Below are 15,258 nucleotides of genomic sequence, written 5' to 3' on the forward strand. Positions count from 1 at the left end.
AAAAAACAAGACCCATATATATGCTGTCTACAAGAGACCCACTTCAGACCTAGAGACACATACAGACTGAAAGTAAGGGGATGGAGAAAGATATTTCATGCAAATGGAAACCAAAAGAAAGCTGGTGTAGCAATTCTCATATCAGACAAAATAGACTTTAAAATAAAGACTATTAGAAGAGACAAAGAAGGACACTACATAATGATCAAGGGATCGATCCAAGAAGAAGATATAACAATTGTAAATATTTATGCACCCAACATACGAGCACCTCAATACTTAAGGCAAATATTAACAGCCATAAAAGGGGAAAGCGACAGTAACACATTCATAGTAGGGGACTTTAACACCCCACTTTCACCAATGGACAGATCGTCCAAAATGAAAATAAATAAGGAAACACAAGCTTGAAATGATGCATTAAACAAGATGGACTTAATTGATATTTATAGGACACTCCATCCAAGAACAACAGAATATGCATTTTTCTCAAGTGCTCATGGAACATTCTCCAGGACAGATCATATCTTGGGCCACAAGTCAAGCCTTGGTAAATTTAAGAAAATTGAAATTGTATCAAGTATCTTTTCCGACCACAGCGCTAAGAGACTAGATATCAATTACAGGAAAAGATCTGTAAAAAATACAAACACATGGAGGCTAAACAATACACTACTTAATAACGAAGTGATCACTGAAGAAATCAAAGAGGAAATTAAAAAATACCTAGAAAAAAATGACAATGGAGACAAGACAACCCAAAACATGTGGGATGCAGCAAAAGCAGTTCTAAGAGGGAAGTTTATAGCAATACAAGCCCACCTTAAGAAACAGGAAATATCTTGAATAAACAACCTAACCTTGCACCTAAAGCAATTAGAGAAAGAAGAACAAAAAAACCCCAAAGTTAGCAGAAGGAAAGAAATCATAAAAATCAGATCAGAAATAAATGAAAAAGAAATGAAGGAAACGATAGCAAAGATCAATAAAACTAACAGCTGGTTCTTTGAGAAGATAAACAAAATTGATAAACCATTAGCCAGACTCATCAAGAAAAAAAGGAAGAAGGCTCAAATCAATAGAATTAGAAATGAAAAAGGAGAAGTAACAACTGACACTGCAGAAATACAAAAGGTTATGAGATATTACTACAAGCAACTCTATGCCAATAAAATGGACAACCTGGAAGAAATGGACAAATTCTTAGAAATGCACAACATGCTATGACTAAATCAGGAAGAAAGAGAAAATATGAACAGACCAATCACAAGCACTGAAATTGAAACTGTGATTTAAAATCTTCCAACAAACAAAAGCCCAGGACCAGATGGCTTCACAGGCGAATTCTATCAAACATTTGGAGAAGAGCTAAGACCTATCTTAGCTTAACTCTATCTTAACTCTTCCAAAATATAGCAGAGGGAGGAACACTCCCAAATTCATTCTACAAGGCCACCATCACCTTGATACCAAAGCCAGACAAGGATGTCACAAAGAAAGAAAACTACAGGCCAATATCACTGTTGAACATACATGCAAAAATCCTCAGCAAAATACTAACAAACACAATCCAACAGCACATTAAAAGGATCATACACCATGATCAAGTGGGGTTTATTCCAGGAATGCAAGGATTCTTTAATATACACAAATCAATCAATGTGATAAACCACATTAACAAATTGAAGGATAAAAACCATATGATCATCTCAATAGATGCTGAGAAAGCTTTTGACAAAATTCAACACCCATTTATGATAAAAACCCTCCAGAAAGTAGGCATAGAGGGAACTTTACTCAACATAATAAAGGCCATATATGACAAACCCACAGCCAACATCATCCTCAATGGTGAAAAACTGAAAGCATTTCCACTAAGATCAGGAATAAGACAGGGATGTCCATTCTTGCCGCTTTTATTCAACGTAGTACTGGAAGTCCCAGTCAGAGCAATTGGGCAAGAAAAAGAGATAAAAGGCATCCACATTGGAAAGGAAGAAGTAAAAGTCTCTCTATTTACAGATGACATGATATTTTATATAGAAAACCCTAAAGACTTCAATAAAACTGTTAGAACTAATAAAAGGATTCAGTAAATTTGCAGGATACAAAATCATTATACAAAAACCAGTTATGTTTCTGTACACTAATATGAACTATCACAAAGAGAAATTAAGAAAACAATACCGGGGTGGGATAGGGAGGGTGGGAGGGAGGGAGACGCAACAGGGAAGACATATGGGAACATATGTTTATGTATGAGTGATTCACTTTGTTATAAAGCAGAAACTAACACACCATTGTAAAGCAATTATACCCCAATAAAGATGTTAAAAAAAAAAAAGAAAACAATACCATTTATAATTGCAACAGAAAGAATAAAATACTTAGGAATAAATTTAACCAAGAGGAGTGAAAGATTTGCACACTGAAAACTATAAGACATTAATGAAAGAAAGTGAAGAAGACACAAATAAGTGGAAAGATATTCTGTGCTCATGGATTGGAAGAATTAGTGTTAAAATATCCATACTACCCAAAGCAATCTACAAAGTCAATGCAATCACTACCATAATTACAATGGCACCTTTCACAGAAATAGAATGGAACCACAAAAGACCCTGAATAGCCAAAGCAACCTTGGGAAAGAAGGACAAAACTGAAGGCATCATGCTCCCTGATTTCAATTTCAAACATATTACGAAGGTATAGTAATTGAAACAGTATGGTATTGGAATAAAAACAGACATGTAGATCAACTGAACAGAATAGAGAGCCCAGAAATATTCATATATAAATGGCCAATTTATGACAAATGAGTCAGGAGTATATAATGGAGAAAAGACAGCCACCTCTTCAATAAACGGTGTTGGGAAAATTGGACAGCCATATGCAAAAGTATGAAATTTGACTGTTATCTTACACCATACATAAAAATGAACTCAAAATGGATACAAATTTGAATCTAAGACCTGGAATCATAAGACTCAGACAACAGAAGACAACACAGAGTGTAAGCTCCATGACATTGGTCTTGACAAGGATTTTTTTTCTTATTTGATGCCAAAAGCAAAAGCAATAGAAGCAAAAATAAACAAGTGAGACTACATCAAACTTTAAAACTTCTATACAGCAAAGGAAACTATCAACAAAATGAAAAGGCAACCTGTGGAATGGGAGAAAATATTTTCACATCATTTATCTGAGAAGAGGTTAATATCTAAAAAAATAAAGAAAGTATACAACTGAATGTCAAAAAAATTAAAAACCTGATTAAAAATGGATAGATGATCTGAATAGACAATTTTCCAAAAAAAACATACAAATGGCCAACAGGTACATCAAAAGGTACTCAACATCACTAATCATCAGGGAAATGCAAATCAAGACCACAATGAGGTATCATCTCACACTAGTTAGAATGGCTATCACCAAAAAAATAAGAAATAACAAGTGTTGGTGAGAATGTGAAGAAAAGGAGTCCTTGTACACTCTTGGTAGGAATGCAAATTGGTGTAGCCACTATGAAAAGTAGTATGGAGTTTCCTCAAAAAAGTAAAAATAGAACTACCATATGATCCAGCAATTCCTCTTGTAGGTATTTATCTGCAGGAAATGAAATCACTATCTCAAAAAAGATATCTTCACCCCCATGTTCATGGCAACAGTATTTACAGTAGCCAAAATATGGAAGCAATCTAAGTATCCATCAACAGCTGAACAGAAAAAGAAGATGTGGTGTGTGTGTGTGTACACACACACACACACACACACACAGGAATATTACTTAGCCATAAAAAAGACGAAAATCCTGCCATTTGTGACAACATGGATGGATCTTGAGGGCATTATAATAGGTGAAATAAATCAGTCAGAGAAAGACAATATATTATCTCATCTATATGTGGAATCTAAAAAAACTGAACTCACATAAATATGAGAACGGATTAGAGGCTGCCAGAGGGGGGTGATTGGGGGTGGGGTAAATGGGTGATTGTGGTCAAAAGGTACAAACTTCTAGTTATAGGATGAATAAGTCCTGGGAATGTAATATAGAGCATGGTGACTATAGTTAACAATGCTGTATTGTATATTTGAAAGTTGCTAAGAGAATAGATCTTAAGAGTTCTCATCACAAGAAAAAAAAAATTTGCAACTATGTGGGGTGATGGGTGTTAACTAAACTTGTTGTAATAATCATATTGCAATGTAAACATATATCAAATCATTAAGTTGTATACCCCAAAGTGATACAATGTTATCTGTTATATATATATATATATATATATATATATATATATATGAAGGAAGGGAGGGAGGGAGGGAGGAGAGTTTGGTTTAACCAACTCTTTGTGTTGCCTAGAGCACTCCTCCCCCACTCCCACCTTAAAGTACAATCTGATAGTAGATAATTAATTACTAATTTTAAACTTCCTAAGGCAGGGGCCAATATATAAGAAATAACCTGACTGGGGAAATGAGATATCTACTTTAAAAATAAAATCCCTCTTTGTTTTAATCCGCCTAGCTCTCTACCTCTCAGGTTTAAGAAACTTGAAGACTCACAGAATTATGTGGTCATAGGGAATTCCAAACCCAATAGAGGTTTAACTGCTTAAAACCAATTTACTCAGGTGAGTAAATTTACTGTGTGGTAAAGGAGGCCACACAGAAGAAAACTGAAAAAGGCTAGGTGGCTGCTGATATTAATGTTCCCCCCACGTGGTGAGGCAAAGCCTCTGTTAGGTTTAGGTTCATATCTCAGCTCCCTCCAAGGCATTAAGTAACTGTGGTTGCCATAGTTGTGCAGGGCTCAGATTTCCCTTCAAGAAAACAACCTGCCACTCAGCTGTGAGGCGTGCAGGTACCTGAAACCCTCCAACTGCAGTGCCTTTGGGATCTGCTGTAGCATTTATACTGAGATCACACACTCCCCAAGCAGCCCCCAGCCGATAGTGGGGCACAGCCAAGTTACCAGGAGCTGGCATTTTTGCCCAGCATCGGACTTCTTACAGCAATCTATGTGCTGGAGACTTGCCCAGAGCTGCACTGCAACCGGAGGCTCCTTTTATCCCATCCTCCTTCCTTCACCCTTTCCTTTCACAGGTGTCAGACTCGCAAGGTGCTCTGAAAGCTTTCCTCTGCCTCAGCCTGCTTGCTCTCCCCTTTATCTTTCCCAGGTGTTACCTCCAATAAATCTCTTGTACTTTAACCCCATCCTGGCATCCGGTTCCTGGAGAACACATCCAAGACTAAATTTTGTTTTCTTATCCCTAGAAATGAAGATACTATATCCATATTTAGATTGGTAAGGATTAAATAACATCTACACACAGATCCCTGAATATAGGAAGCAGACAAAGGTAACATGGAGCAGGTGGATGGAAAGGTGGGAGGAGGGGAGGAAAACTGTCTTTACCTTCTATAACGAGTACAGGTTCCTAATCCTATGTCCTGCTTTATAGCATACCTTTTTAGACACTGGGGAGAGGAAAATAGGATGGATTTCCAGAGGCTAGAGGGACATATTGGGGAAGATAAATGCTCAGTGGGGACTGGCCATAGAACTGTTGTGGATGGGGTGACACTTGATTCCCTTTTCCAATACAGTATGATCTTCCTGGAGGATTTTTCCTAGGAAAGGAAAACCGTATTTATGTCCCTTTCAAAATGACATTTCACAATGGCATCTACAATGTACTGTCACTAAACACCCTGCCTCATAGTCCTGATGGTTATTTTGATGTTAAAGGAGAACAGGTTGAGTTGACTCGACATCTACCTTGAACATTTCAAAACCAGGCATTGATATCAAAGAACGTGGAGAGCTCTCTAATGTCTCTTTAAACTGACAGGGTCTAGCCTGTTATCTTGCATAAAAAGGTACTCAATAGGTATTATCTGACTTGATGGCAGAAAATCACTGCATAATTGAATAGATATACTCTAAACATTGGGCAGACACTTGGAAGAAATCAAGAAGTACACCACCATACTAGTACAAGGGAAACACTAAGATTATTGCTACCAAGAAACAAAGATAAAAATACAATAGAATAAGATTGTATTCCTTGGGACAACAGAAACCAAAGAAAGTATAGCTTTGGTGCATTGTTTATGATGAACCTGTTTACAGAAGAAAACTGTAAGAATAATCCATAGGAAAATAGAAAGAAAAAGCCAGACGTAATTAACAAGCAGCATTTTGCTTCCTCGTGTTTTATCCTTGCTCAAGAAAAGAGTAGAATAGCACACCTTTCACGTTCCCCAGGTGTTTACTTCCTCAGCCACACATTCCATGGGTGCATTCCCCAGTTTCAGACTGACCCGCCTTAGAAAAGAACCACTTATTCAGCAAAGAAGAACTGTGCAAATAGCTCATTTCATTTCATCTTAATTAGCCCAAGATGATGCTTCTGAAGCGTTCTGCTTTCTTATCAACACTATCCTTCCTACTGCAAGGAAGGAAGACTTTGATGTCTTTGACACCAACTCAACCTCAGGGACCAGCATCAGGACCAGCAGATCTTGCGTGAGTGCTGTCCAAGTTGCTGTAAAGCGGGCGCCTAGGATGGGTTTGCCTTTTCATTGGAACAAGCTGTACTGTGCAGCGGAGAGGGCTAGAAAGTGACCTTTGGCATCTGTGTTTAACAACTGAAACACGTGCACTTACTCTGTGCTAGGAAGGTGCTGGGCCCAGAGTGATGAGCACTGTGCCTCTGCTACCATGGAATCTCTGGTCTTCTCCATTTGAAGGAAAGGGAAGAAAGGCTAGAAAATGAAAACACAAGTGAAGGAGTACGTTGCTAGTTTGGCAATACATTAGTTACTGGTAAGAAGTCTGCCCACCTCTTTTCAATTATTTGCTTAGACCAAGGCTAGTCCACAGGGAAACAGTCAGAAAGCTGCAGGGGCCTCTCAGCATTTGCTGTGTTTCCACCTGGCACCAGCACCAGATAGAGTCCTCGGTGGCCTGGAGTGTTCATGCGGCCAGAAAACAAGAGTGGAAATGTTCCCTGCTCCAATTAAGCTAGCGTCCCATGCAACCTGATGGCTGAGTCACACACACCCCCCTTCCCCGTCTCTGCCAGTCACTTCATTTACACATTGTTCTCACTCAGCCTCTCACAGGAAGACGTCTTTCTGAAAGTGCTTGCAGACATTATGTGTGAGAAAAACAAGGAGAGTATAAATAGCTTTTCCCTTCTAATTGCAACTTGCTGCTCACATTTTGCTTCCTGAGAGCTCTGAAACGGGACTACCCCAAACCAATAGCAGCACAGGAGCCCTGGAAGGGCAGGTTGATGTCTCCCGCTGAAGGAGACCAAAGATGGAGAGCGAACTACAGGAGACCTAGGGGGTCGTTTCAGACTTGAGGGAGCACATCTGCCCAGGGTAGAGCACAGCCAGGGGAACAGGGAGTGGCTTTCTGGAGTACCTGGTGGGTCAGCTCTTTGATGCATCGCTCAAACCTGCGGGCTCCCCACTGGGCCTCCGCGATGCGTCGGACTTCGCTTTCCAGTTCACCATCCAGTTCACAGACCTGCAAGCAAACCACGGTCTCAGATGACAGGCGGGCAGCCAGCAAGCCAGGCGGGCATTGCATTTGCCTGTCGGCACGATCATTTGAAATAGTGACACCATCAGGGAAGACCGGTGCACTCTCATTCTGGCCGTGGTGAAACAGGGCAAACTCTCTGGGAAAACCGCCTTGCCAAAAGTGAGCTGGCTGAACGATGTGAGCTCATAAAAGGGCTGTTTAGACTCAAGGATGTGAAAGGCTAATCCATGCAGAGGTGATAAACTTCCCCTCTTGGATTACAAAATTACACACACATGTGTATGATGAGTGTACGTAGTGTATAGAGAGAATAAGCTATATGTAGCCCTCTTTAAGAATTCAGCCAATGTACTGCCTCACCTTAAGCTACTTTCTCCATGTTAAGCTCTGACTCTCTAAAGAAATCAGACTCTGAGTTTTTGTCACACATATGCCACCCACAGCCCCATAGCCCTGCTTTGTGGGAGAGCTGTAGTGCAGATGAACAGCTGGCCTGCAGCCTTACAGAGTTATACAACCAAGGTTAACATAATATTCATTCAACAAATATTTGTTGCCTACTATGCACCAGACACCAGGGCCAGGGATACAGCAGGGAACAAAACAGACAAAAATCTCTCCCCTCTATAAGCATCCATTCTAAGGAAGGGAAACACACAAAGGAAACAAAATAAAATACAGACTATGTTAGATGGTGATAAGTGGTATGGAGAGAAATAAAGCAGCTCACGGGGTAGGGGGTTGAAGGGGGAGGGTGTGTTTCATATGATTTTGCAATCACACCAGCTACACAAGTTGCATTCAGAAGGTCTAGCTTTTATCTCTGTGTTCTCTTCCTGTGAGTAATTGTTTTTATTAGTCCTTGTTTTATTCTGTCACCAATTCTTTTTGAAAATACAAGCAAATGTGTACATGTCTTCATATTTCCCCTCTTTCTTGCACAGAAGTTTGTATACCCTCAACATCGCCTGTACCTTTTATCATCATTATACCACTAGCCATGATCTCCAGGACATTACAGAGCTCTTCCTCGCTCCTTTCTAATCAGTGTGATTATATGGATGTACCATAAATGTGCATTGGTATTCCATTATACGGATATACCATAAATGTGCAAAGGCAATACTTTATTTTTCAGGGGCCCTTCGGAACCATGAAATCCCAGTCAAATATTCTTTCCATCCTTATAGCATTTGTCACATGACCTATACGGTGTCACTGAAATTGATTCGATAATTTAAAAAATCCTATTTTCAAGCTAGGTCTTGCTATTTATTTTTGAGCTCCCTAAAGGCAGGTACTACATCATTTCTGTCAGGCCTTACTATATTTTCACTAAGTCTCTTTTGATCCTTGATTTAGTTATTTCCCTCCCCTTTCTCTGTCTGTTAGGAAACGGGCATTCTCCACAGAGGAAATAACAGGAGCAAAGGCACAGAAGCAAGACTGCGAGGGTGTGTTTGGAAACAGTTGGTCTCCCTGGCTGTGGGGAGCCCTAGAGCTGGCGCAGGTGAGCGGGAGGTACCGCATTGTCACTTAGCAGGATGGCGGATTGCACCCAGTCCAAGAAAAGTCCTATTTAGTGGCCCAAAGTCAAGAAGGATGAAAGAATATACTGAGCTCTGACACTGTCAAAGATCGGAGCATGTTACAAGCAAAAGTGAGGAGGGAGGCAGGGACTATCTGGTGTGATATTACGGGACAATAAGCTTCGAATTGGGAGTTGTCAAGACCCCATGATTATGCAGGCGAACTCCTACCCTGGATTCGAGTTTCTGGCTTTGCTTTCTATTCCCTATGACGACAGTCTGCTCAGCGTCATCCAGCCTTTCCTGTAAGTCTCTGTCTGCTCCATGTTCTCTCTCATCCTCTCCAAGCGGGCATTGGTATCTTGCTCCTTCTTCAATTCTTCTGACATGTTTGCTACCTAGAAAAGAAGGAAAGGGACTGAGACAGTCCAGCAGCCAATCAAGCTTAACATTTCTACCCACAGTCTTCTGTTCCTGATGTGACTAGGTGCCATGCCTTGCCTCTGTGTACTTAATCTCTTCCCACCACGCTCTCCCTGACCTCTGTGGCCCTCAAGTTTGTTAACCATAAGGCAATCACGATAGCAGCAGCTACTGGAGATTAGGGTGAGGGGTGGTGGAAACAGACCAGAGATGAAACACCATGTGAATATTATTATACAACACCTGTATTGAAAGAAAGATGACCAACTGAAGGTACAGCTTTTAACTGAGTAAAGCACCAGGACGCGTCCTGTCAACATCATGCACCAGGAAACGTGTGGAGTGCCTATGAGAACCTTTTTCACGTCTCACTTCTATAATTCTGTGATTCGCAACTGCAAACAAATTTAGGCTCCAGGAATTTGGTAGCAGCTGAGGCTCTCAGTGCCAACAATCTGGCACAAGGAGGGTTAATTCTTGTGAAGCCCACTCTTGGCTTTGTACACTAAGGGCTTGGCGTCTGGCTGCAATTGTTAAGAACTGTTTCATGACTCTCTCAGTGCCTTTAATGTAAGAACACTGCCCTCCCAGACAAAGTTTCTCTGTCTATCAGGTTACCAACCATCTGTATAATTTAAGTGTGAGACGTCTGTGTAGATGGTGGGGGCAAAGAATGAACGACGGAGGTAACTGGGTTCTGCTATGTGGGGTTGGAACTCACAGCTGAACTATTGGAGGATTAAAGCGAGGAAAGAGGTAGTGAGTTCATTTCTCAACACTGCCAAGGAAATCTTATAAAGGTGAGGTTATGCAGATAGAGTCTTCCTAACGTGTGACTGCATAGACCTACCAAGCAGGAGTAAAAGCTCTTTTTATTCCTTTCTATCCATGTGGATTTTCGTGAATGTTAAGCATATTATTTTTTCCTTGGCCAAACGCTTTTAAGCTTTCACACACCTCTGTTCCATCAGAAAGCATCTGCTTTGATACAAAATGGCTGAGTGCTAGGCACGCTTCCCCATTCGTCTGGATTCTACAGTGATCTGGTAGCTAGGATTTGGTGCAAAAGTTTTGTTTAGCTCCCCAAATGCTAAATAACTCAGTAAGCTTTTCCCTCCTCTTGAATTTTAAAACGACTAATGTAAAATCGAATTGAATATCTTGTCTCCTCGATTCCCATATACTTTTTAGCGAGAGCATCAGTTTTCACTCACAGGGCAAGGTCAGGGCTGCTGCATGTGTTTGTGTGTCTGATGGACTACACAGACCACCTGATGGGGATGGAGTGGGTGGAGGCTGAAATCAAGCCCAAGCTCTGCTCAGCAAGCACTGGCACTTGCAAGGCTGGGTTCTTCACACACAGACTTCTCCTCACCTCCCTCCTCCATGACATTTTTTTTTTTTTTTTTTTTTTTTTTTTTTTTTTTTTTTTGCTGAGTATTGCCTTCTGCTTGCCATGCCTTTTGAGAGAAGTCTGCATCTACCCACGGTGGGGGTCCAGCAGGTGTCTTTTTCCAGTTCCCACAAAGGTACAGTCAAGGCAGCCAACCCTGAGCTTAGTCTCATTCAGGAAAAGCACCACTATCAACAATTTTAAACTTGCAGATAACGAAGGTACACCAATCCTGAAGCCCTTCTTCACCAACCTGACTCTGTTACTGAAGCAATAGTATGGGCTGTAAAAAATAAGTGAAATAGGGACTTCCTGCGTGGTGCAGTGGTTAAGAATCCACCTGCCAATGCAGGGGACATGGGTTCAAGCCCTGGTCCGGGAAGGTCCCACATGCCGTGGAGCAACTAAGCCCGTGTGCCACAACAACTGAGCCTGCGCTCTGCAGCCCATGAGCCACAACTACTGAAGCTCGCATGCCTAGAACCCGTGCTCTGCAACAAGAGAAGCCACTGCGATGAGAAGCCCGCGCACCGCAATGAAGAGCAGCCCCCGCTCGCTGCAACTAGAGAAAGCCTGTGCACAGCAATGAAGACTCAACGCAGCCAAAAATAAATAAGTAAGTAAATAAATAAATAAAAATTTAAAAAAAATAAGTTCAATAAGCATTCTTTGCAGATCATCATAAAGCTATTACAGACCCCAGGAAAAATAGCTATGGGTAAGGAAACACAAGAGGAATTGTTTCTAGACACTAGATATATTGATTTGCAAGTGGAAAGTGGATTAACTTTTTAAAAAATCTCTTGCTTTCATAAGATTTTGCCTATGGCAATTCAGCTGCTCCTTTTCACTGTGTGGACAGGGTGGAAGGGAGGAGCCAGTTGGCCTAATTTTTCAAAATGGGGACAGAGGCAGAGGGGTCAGCTAACCTCCCGCTAGCTATATGGAGAATCAATGGAATCCTTTTTGTCTGCAGCTTTGCCCTTGCCCCTTGGCTACCGCTCCCATCAACTCTGAAAGACAGGAGTAAGCAGACAGTCAATGGACCCACCTCTGTAGGGGGCTCCTTGGCCTTCTCTTCTGCACTTTGACACCCTCGCATCGCCTCTTCAGCTTCCTTCTGCATCCTGGCAACATCAACCTCCAGTTTCTTCTTCTGGCTGAGGAGACTCGTGTTCTGAGGAAAAGCAACATCCTCATTAGGCAAGTTGAGATCATTGGTGCAAAGGCAAGCTGGTCTGTTCAGAACGTGCAATGGGAGGGGCTCTGACCAGGAGGGTGTTTTCCTCTCCTCAGCCACACTCATGAAGCCATACTTCCAGGCCCAGGAGACCACGTTAGACTTGAATGCAAGGGCTTTCATCCATCAGAGGTTTAGTACCGGAGAGATGACAGCCTGAGTCAGAAAGGAGAAATGGACCCAGACAACCTACAAGCCCCAAACATGTGTTTGGTTTTCAGCTGGCTGAGGAATACGTTTTTCTGCCTTTTGCTCTTTGATGGGGAAGGAGCAAGTGTCCCAGAGCAGAAGTCAGGGTCAAAAGCAGACATGTGGAGAGCAGGGGTTTAGGGACTAAAACTCAGTTTCCTGCATGCTGCTCCAGCGGAAGAACATCTTCCTCACTATCTACCTCTGCTTCTATTAATTTTGCAGTGAGGGGGTGGGCAAAGCAATTTAGATGAGCCTCATCCCCCAGGCCTGAGAAACCTCCATTACACTGGAGGATTATTTGTGTTCTTTGGCTGACGCTGCCCTAATCCTTTCCTTCCTGGGTTGTGACATTAGAGGCTGAAACTCCTTTTTGGTCTGTGTTTGTAGCACAGTTTTTCTGAGGGTGTGAAATCTTAGCATAGAGAATGTATTTAAAAGGCATAGCCTTCCTATTTTTAATTTCTCTTCTGTTCATTCACTTTTCCTCTAGCTAGTACCTCTCTCAGTGGCAAGATTAAGCCTTCGGAAATAGGAAGAGAGATACTCCAGCCTCACAGGTTCTACCCTACCTCCTTGATGGTGTGAAGCATCTTCATCAAGGTTGCTTCTTCTGTCCTTATGGAGAGCCAGGCTCTGTGTGCCTCAGGCCTCCCACTGCCATGGGTGTGGCCTGGAGGGATGAGGGTATTTCCTGGAGTATGCTGGGATGCTCACTGCACGTAACTCCATAGGAACTCTTTCTTTGTAAAGAAAGGTACAATATAAATGGTGATTCGTTTATACATAGAATCATTTAAAACCTGCTAGGGAGTTGATGGTTAAAATCTTTTCAAGCTGAATGATTGGTTCGGTTTGGGAAGCAGCGGGTGAGGGAGTACTGTGCAGAAGAGCAATCTAGATTGTCACAGCTCAGGTTTGAAAAAGGACACATGTAATTAGACAAGGATAAGTTTGGCCTCATATGTTTGTTCCAGGCTAGAAATCTGGGGATGCAGAAGGTTCTAGAAAATACTCATTGTATGTCAATCAGAAGATTGACGGTGTTCCAGTAATTGCAAGGGGGCTGCCAATGGCTAAGGTGGGGGAGAAGTCCTTTGTGAGCAACACGTCACCTAGGCCAGAGCTGCTCAAAGGGTAGTTTCTGCACTGGCAGCATCACCTGAAAACTCGTATGATTCCTCCTACTGCAGAGATTCTGATTCAGTGGGTCTGGGATGAGGCCTGAGAATGTGCATTTTTGTGTTAGTTTCTCTTGTATGCATAAAGTTTCAGAAACTCTGCTCTGGAGATCAGGGCTATTACCTAATTTTCTTTCTTCTTTTTCACATCTATCTCCTTCTCTCTATGTCTGCTTTTGCTCTGGTTGATGTCCTTATCTCTCTCTAGGCTAGTGGTTTTTCATCATACTGGGACCCACTGGTATATCATCAGTTATAACATGCATGGCAAATAATTTGTTACCAACAGATATTAAGTACTACAGACAGTGAATGAGTTACTTTTTAAAAATTCAATATTCTACTTTATAAGATTCCCACTCATTGTATTTAGTTAAGTTTTCTTGAGAGATAAAGAAAATATTGAAGTAAGTTAGCCTGTTGGGAATTATGCATAACGTATAGCCTATTTGTTTTATACCACATGGTATCCTAATAGGATCGTGTCATGCACATGGGCACAAACTGTAGGCACAAACTAAATGCACTGCCTTCCAGCAGGTTCATCTTTGGTTTATATCAATACTTCCTTTTATCCAGTGTTTCTCAGTGGGGTCACAGTTGGCATTCTGGGAGGAGCAATTCTTTGGGATGTTGAGTTATCCTGTATCTTGCGGGAGCATTAGTATCTTTGGACCTTGCCCACTAAATGTCAGTGGTACTTCCCAGTCTCTATGGCAACCAAAATGATCCCACAGATGTTTCTAAATATCCCAGAGAATGGCACATCTGCCCCTAGTTGCATTAATCCATCCTTCACAACAATCACCAGAGTAAACTTCCTAAAATGCAAATCTAATAACTTGCCTCCCAGTTACTCACAATTCTTCAGCAGACCCCCATTAGCTGCATGATAGAATTCAAACTCCATCAGTCTCAAAATCAAGATCCCTGGTGACCTGGCTCTACCTGCCTCTCCCTTAGCATCAATTCTGCTGATCTCTCCTACCCCCTACCATATGCTATAGTAAGTATATCAATTTTCCTTAACATCCTAAATTCCCTCTTTTCCCCATGCCTCTGACCTTGACTTTTCTCTCTACTTGGCTGACTTCTTCCATGTCCTTCATGACTCAGATTAAATATACTGTGCATCTACCTAAGTCTAGGATCATCAGGGAAGGCTTTCTGTAGGGGTGTGCTTGCTTTATCACTACAATCCCAGCAGGGCACTGCAGTGTGTTAACTTAGATCTCCACCTTTTTAGGACGATGGAGATATTTTGCATCTGTCTATACCATGCATACCTGTTCAGCTTACGGTGGGTGCCCTAAAAATGTTTATCGAGCTTTTGTCCTAGCCACTATGGCTTCTCCTGATTCCATGAGAATGGCAACGATTTAAGAATTCTTGCTTTGTGTCACTTACATAACCTTCCATGAGAAGCCAGAGTCCTGACAGTTCATCATATCTGTCAGCAGCCACTCAGAATTGTTTGAAATCTCCTGGCTCTGAAGCAGGAGCATTTATTTCGAATCCTGGGATGCTCGGGGAATACATGGCTTAGCAGGAAAAGGAGAAGCAGGCAAATGATTCTGGAACCCTAGCGAATGTTCCTCTCTCTCTCCCCAGCATCCTAGCTATGAGTACCCTGACAGTTCATTCTTCTGGCAGGGCTTAGTGTTTTGGTTCAAATTGTGTCCCTCCCCCCAAAAACATATGTTGAAGTCCTAACCCCCAATCCTCGGAATGTGACCTTACTT

The 15,258-nt window shown here is 41.7% G+C and overlaps 1 protein-coding gene across 1 annotated transcript in view; it reads right to left on the minus strand.

Annotated features, from left to right (window-relative positions):
• MYH15 (myosin heavy chain 15) overlaps positions 1-15,258 on the minus strand; it is a gene marked incomplete at both ends in the record, with an annotated part of 180,194 nt that overhangs the window by 6,995 nt on the left and 157,941 nt on the right. The window contains 4 exon segments of the mRNA XM_082839245.1: positions 7,439-7,543; positions 9,322-9,404; positions 9,407-9,488; positions 11,958-12,083. Coding sequence (XP_082695371.1) covers positions 7,439-7,543; positions 9,322-9,404; positions 9,407-9,488; positions 11,958-12,083 — 396 coding nt within the window.

This window comes from Leucopleurus acutus (genome assembly GCF_964270905.1).
Source record: "Leucopleurus acutus genome assembly, chromosome: 5".
In the NCBI taxonomy this organism is placed as follows: Eukaryota; Metazoa; Chordata; class Mammalia; order Artiodactyla; family Delphinidae; genus Leucopleurus; species Leucopleurus acutus.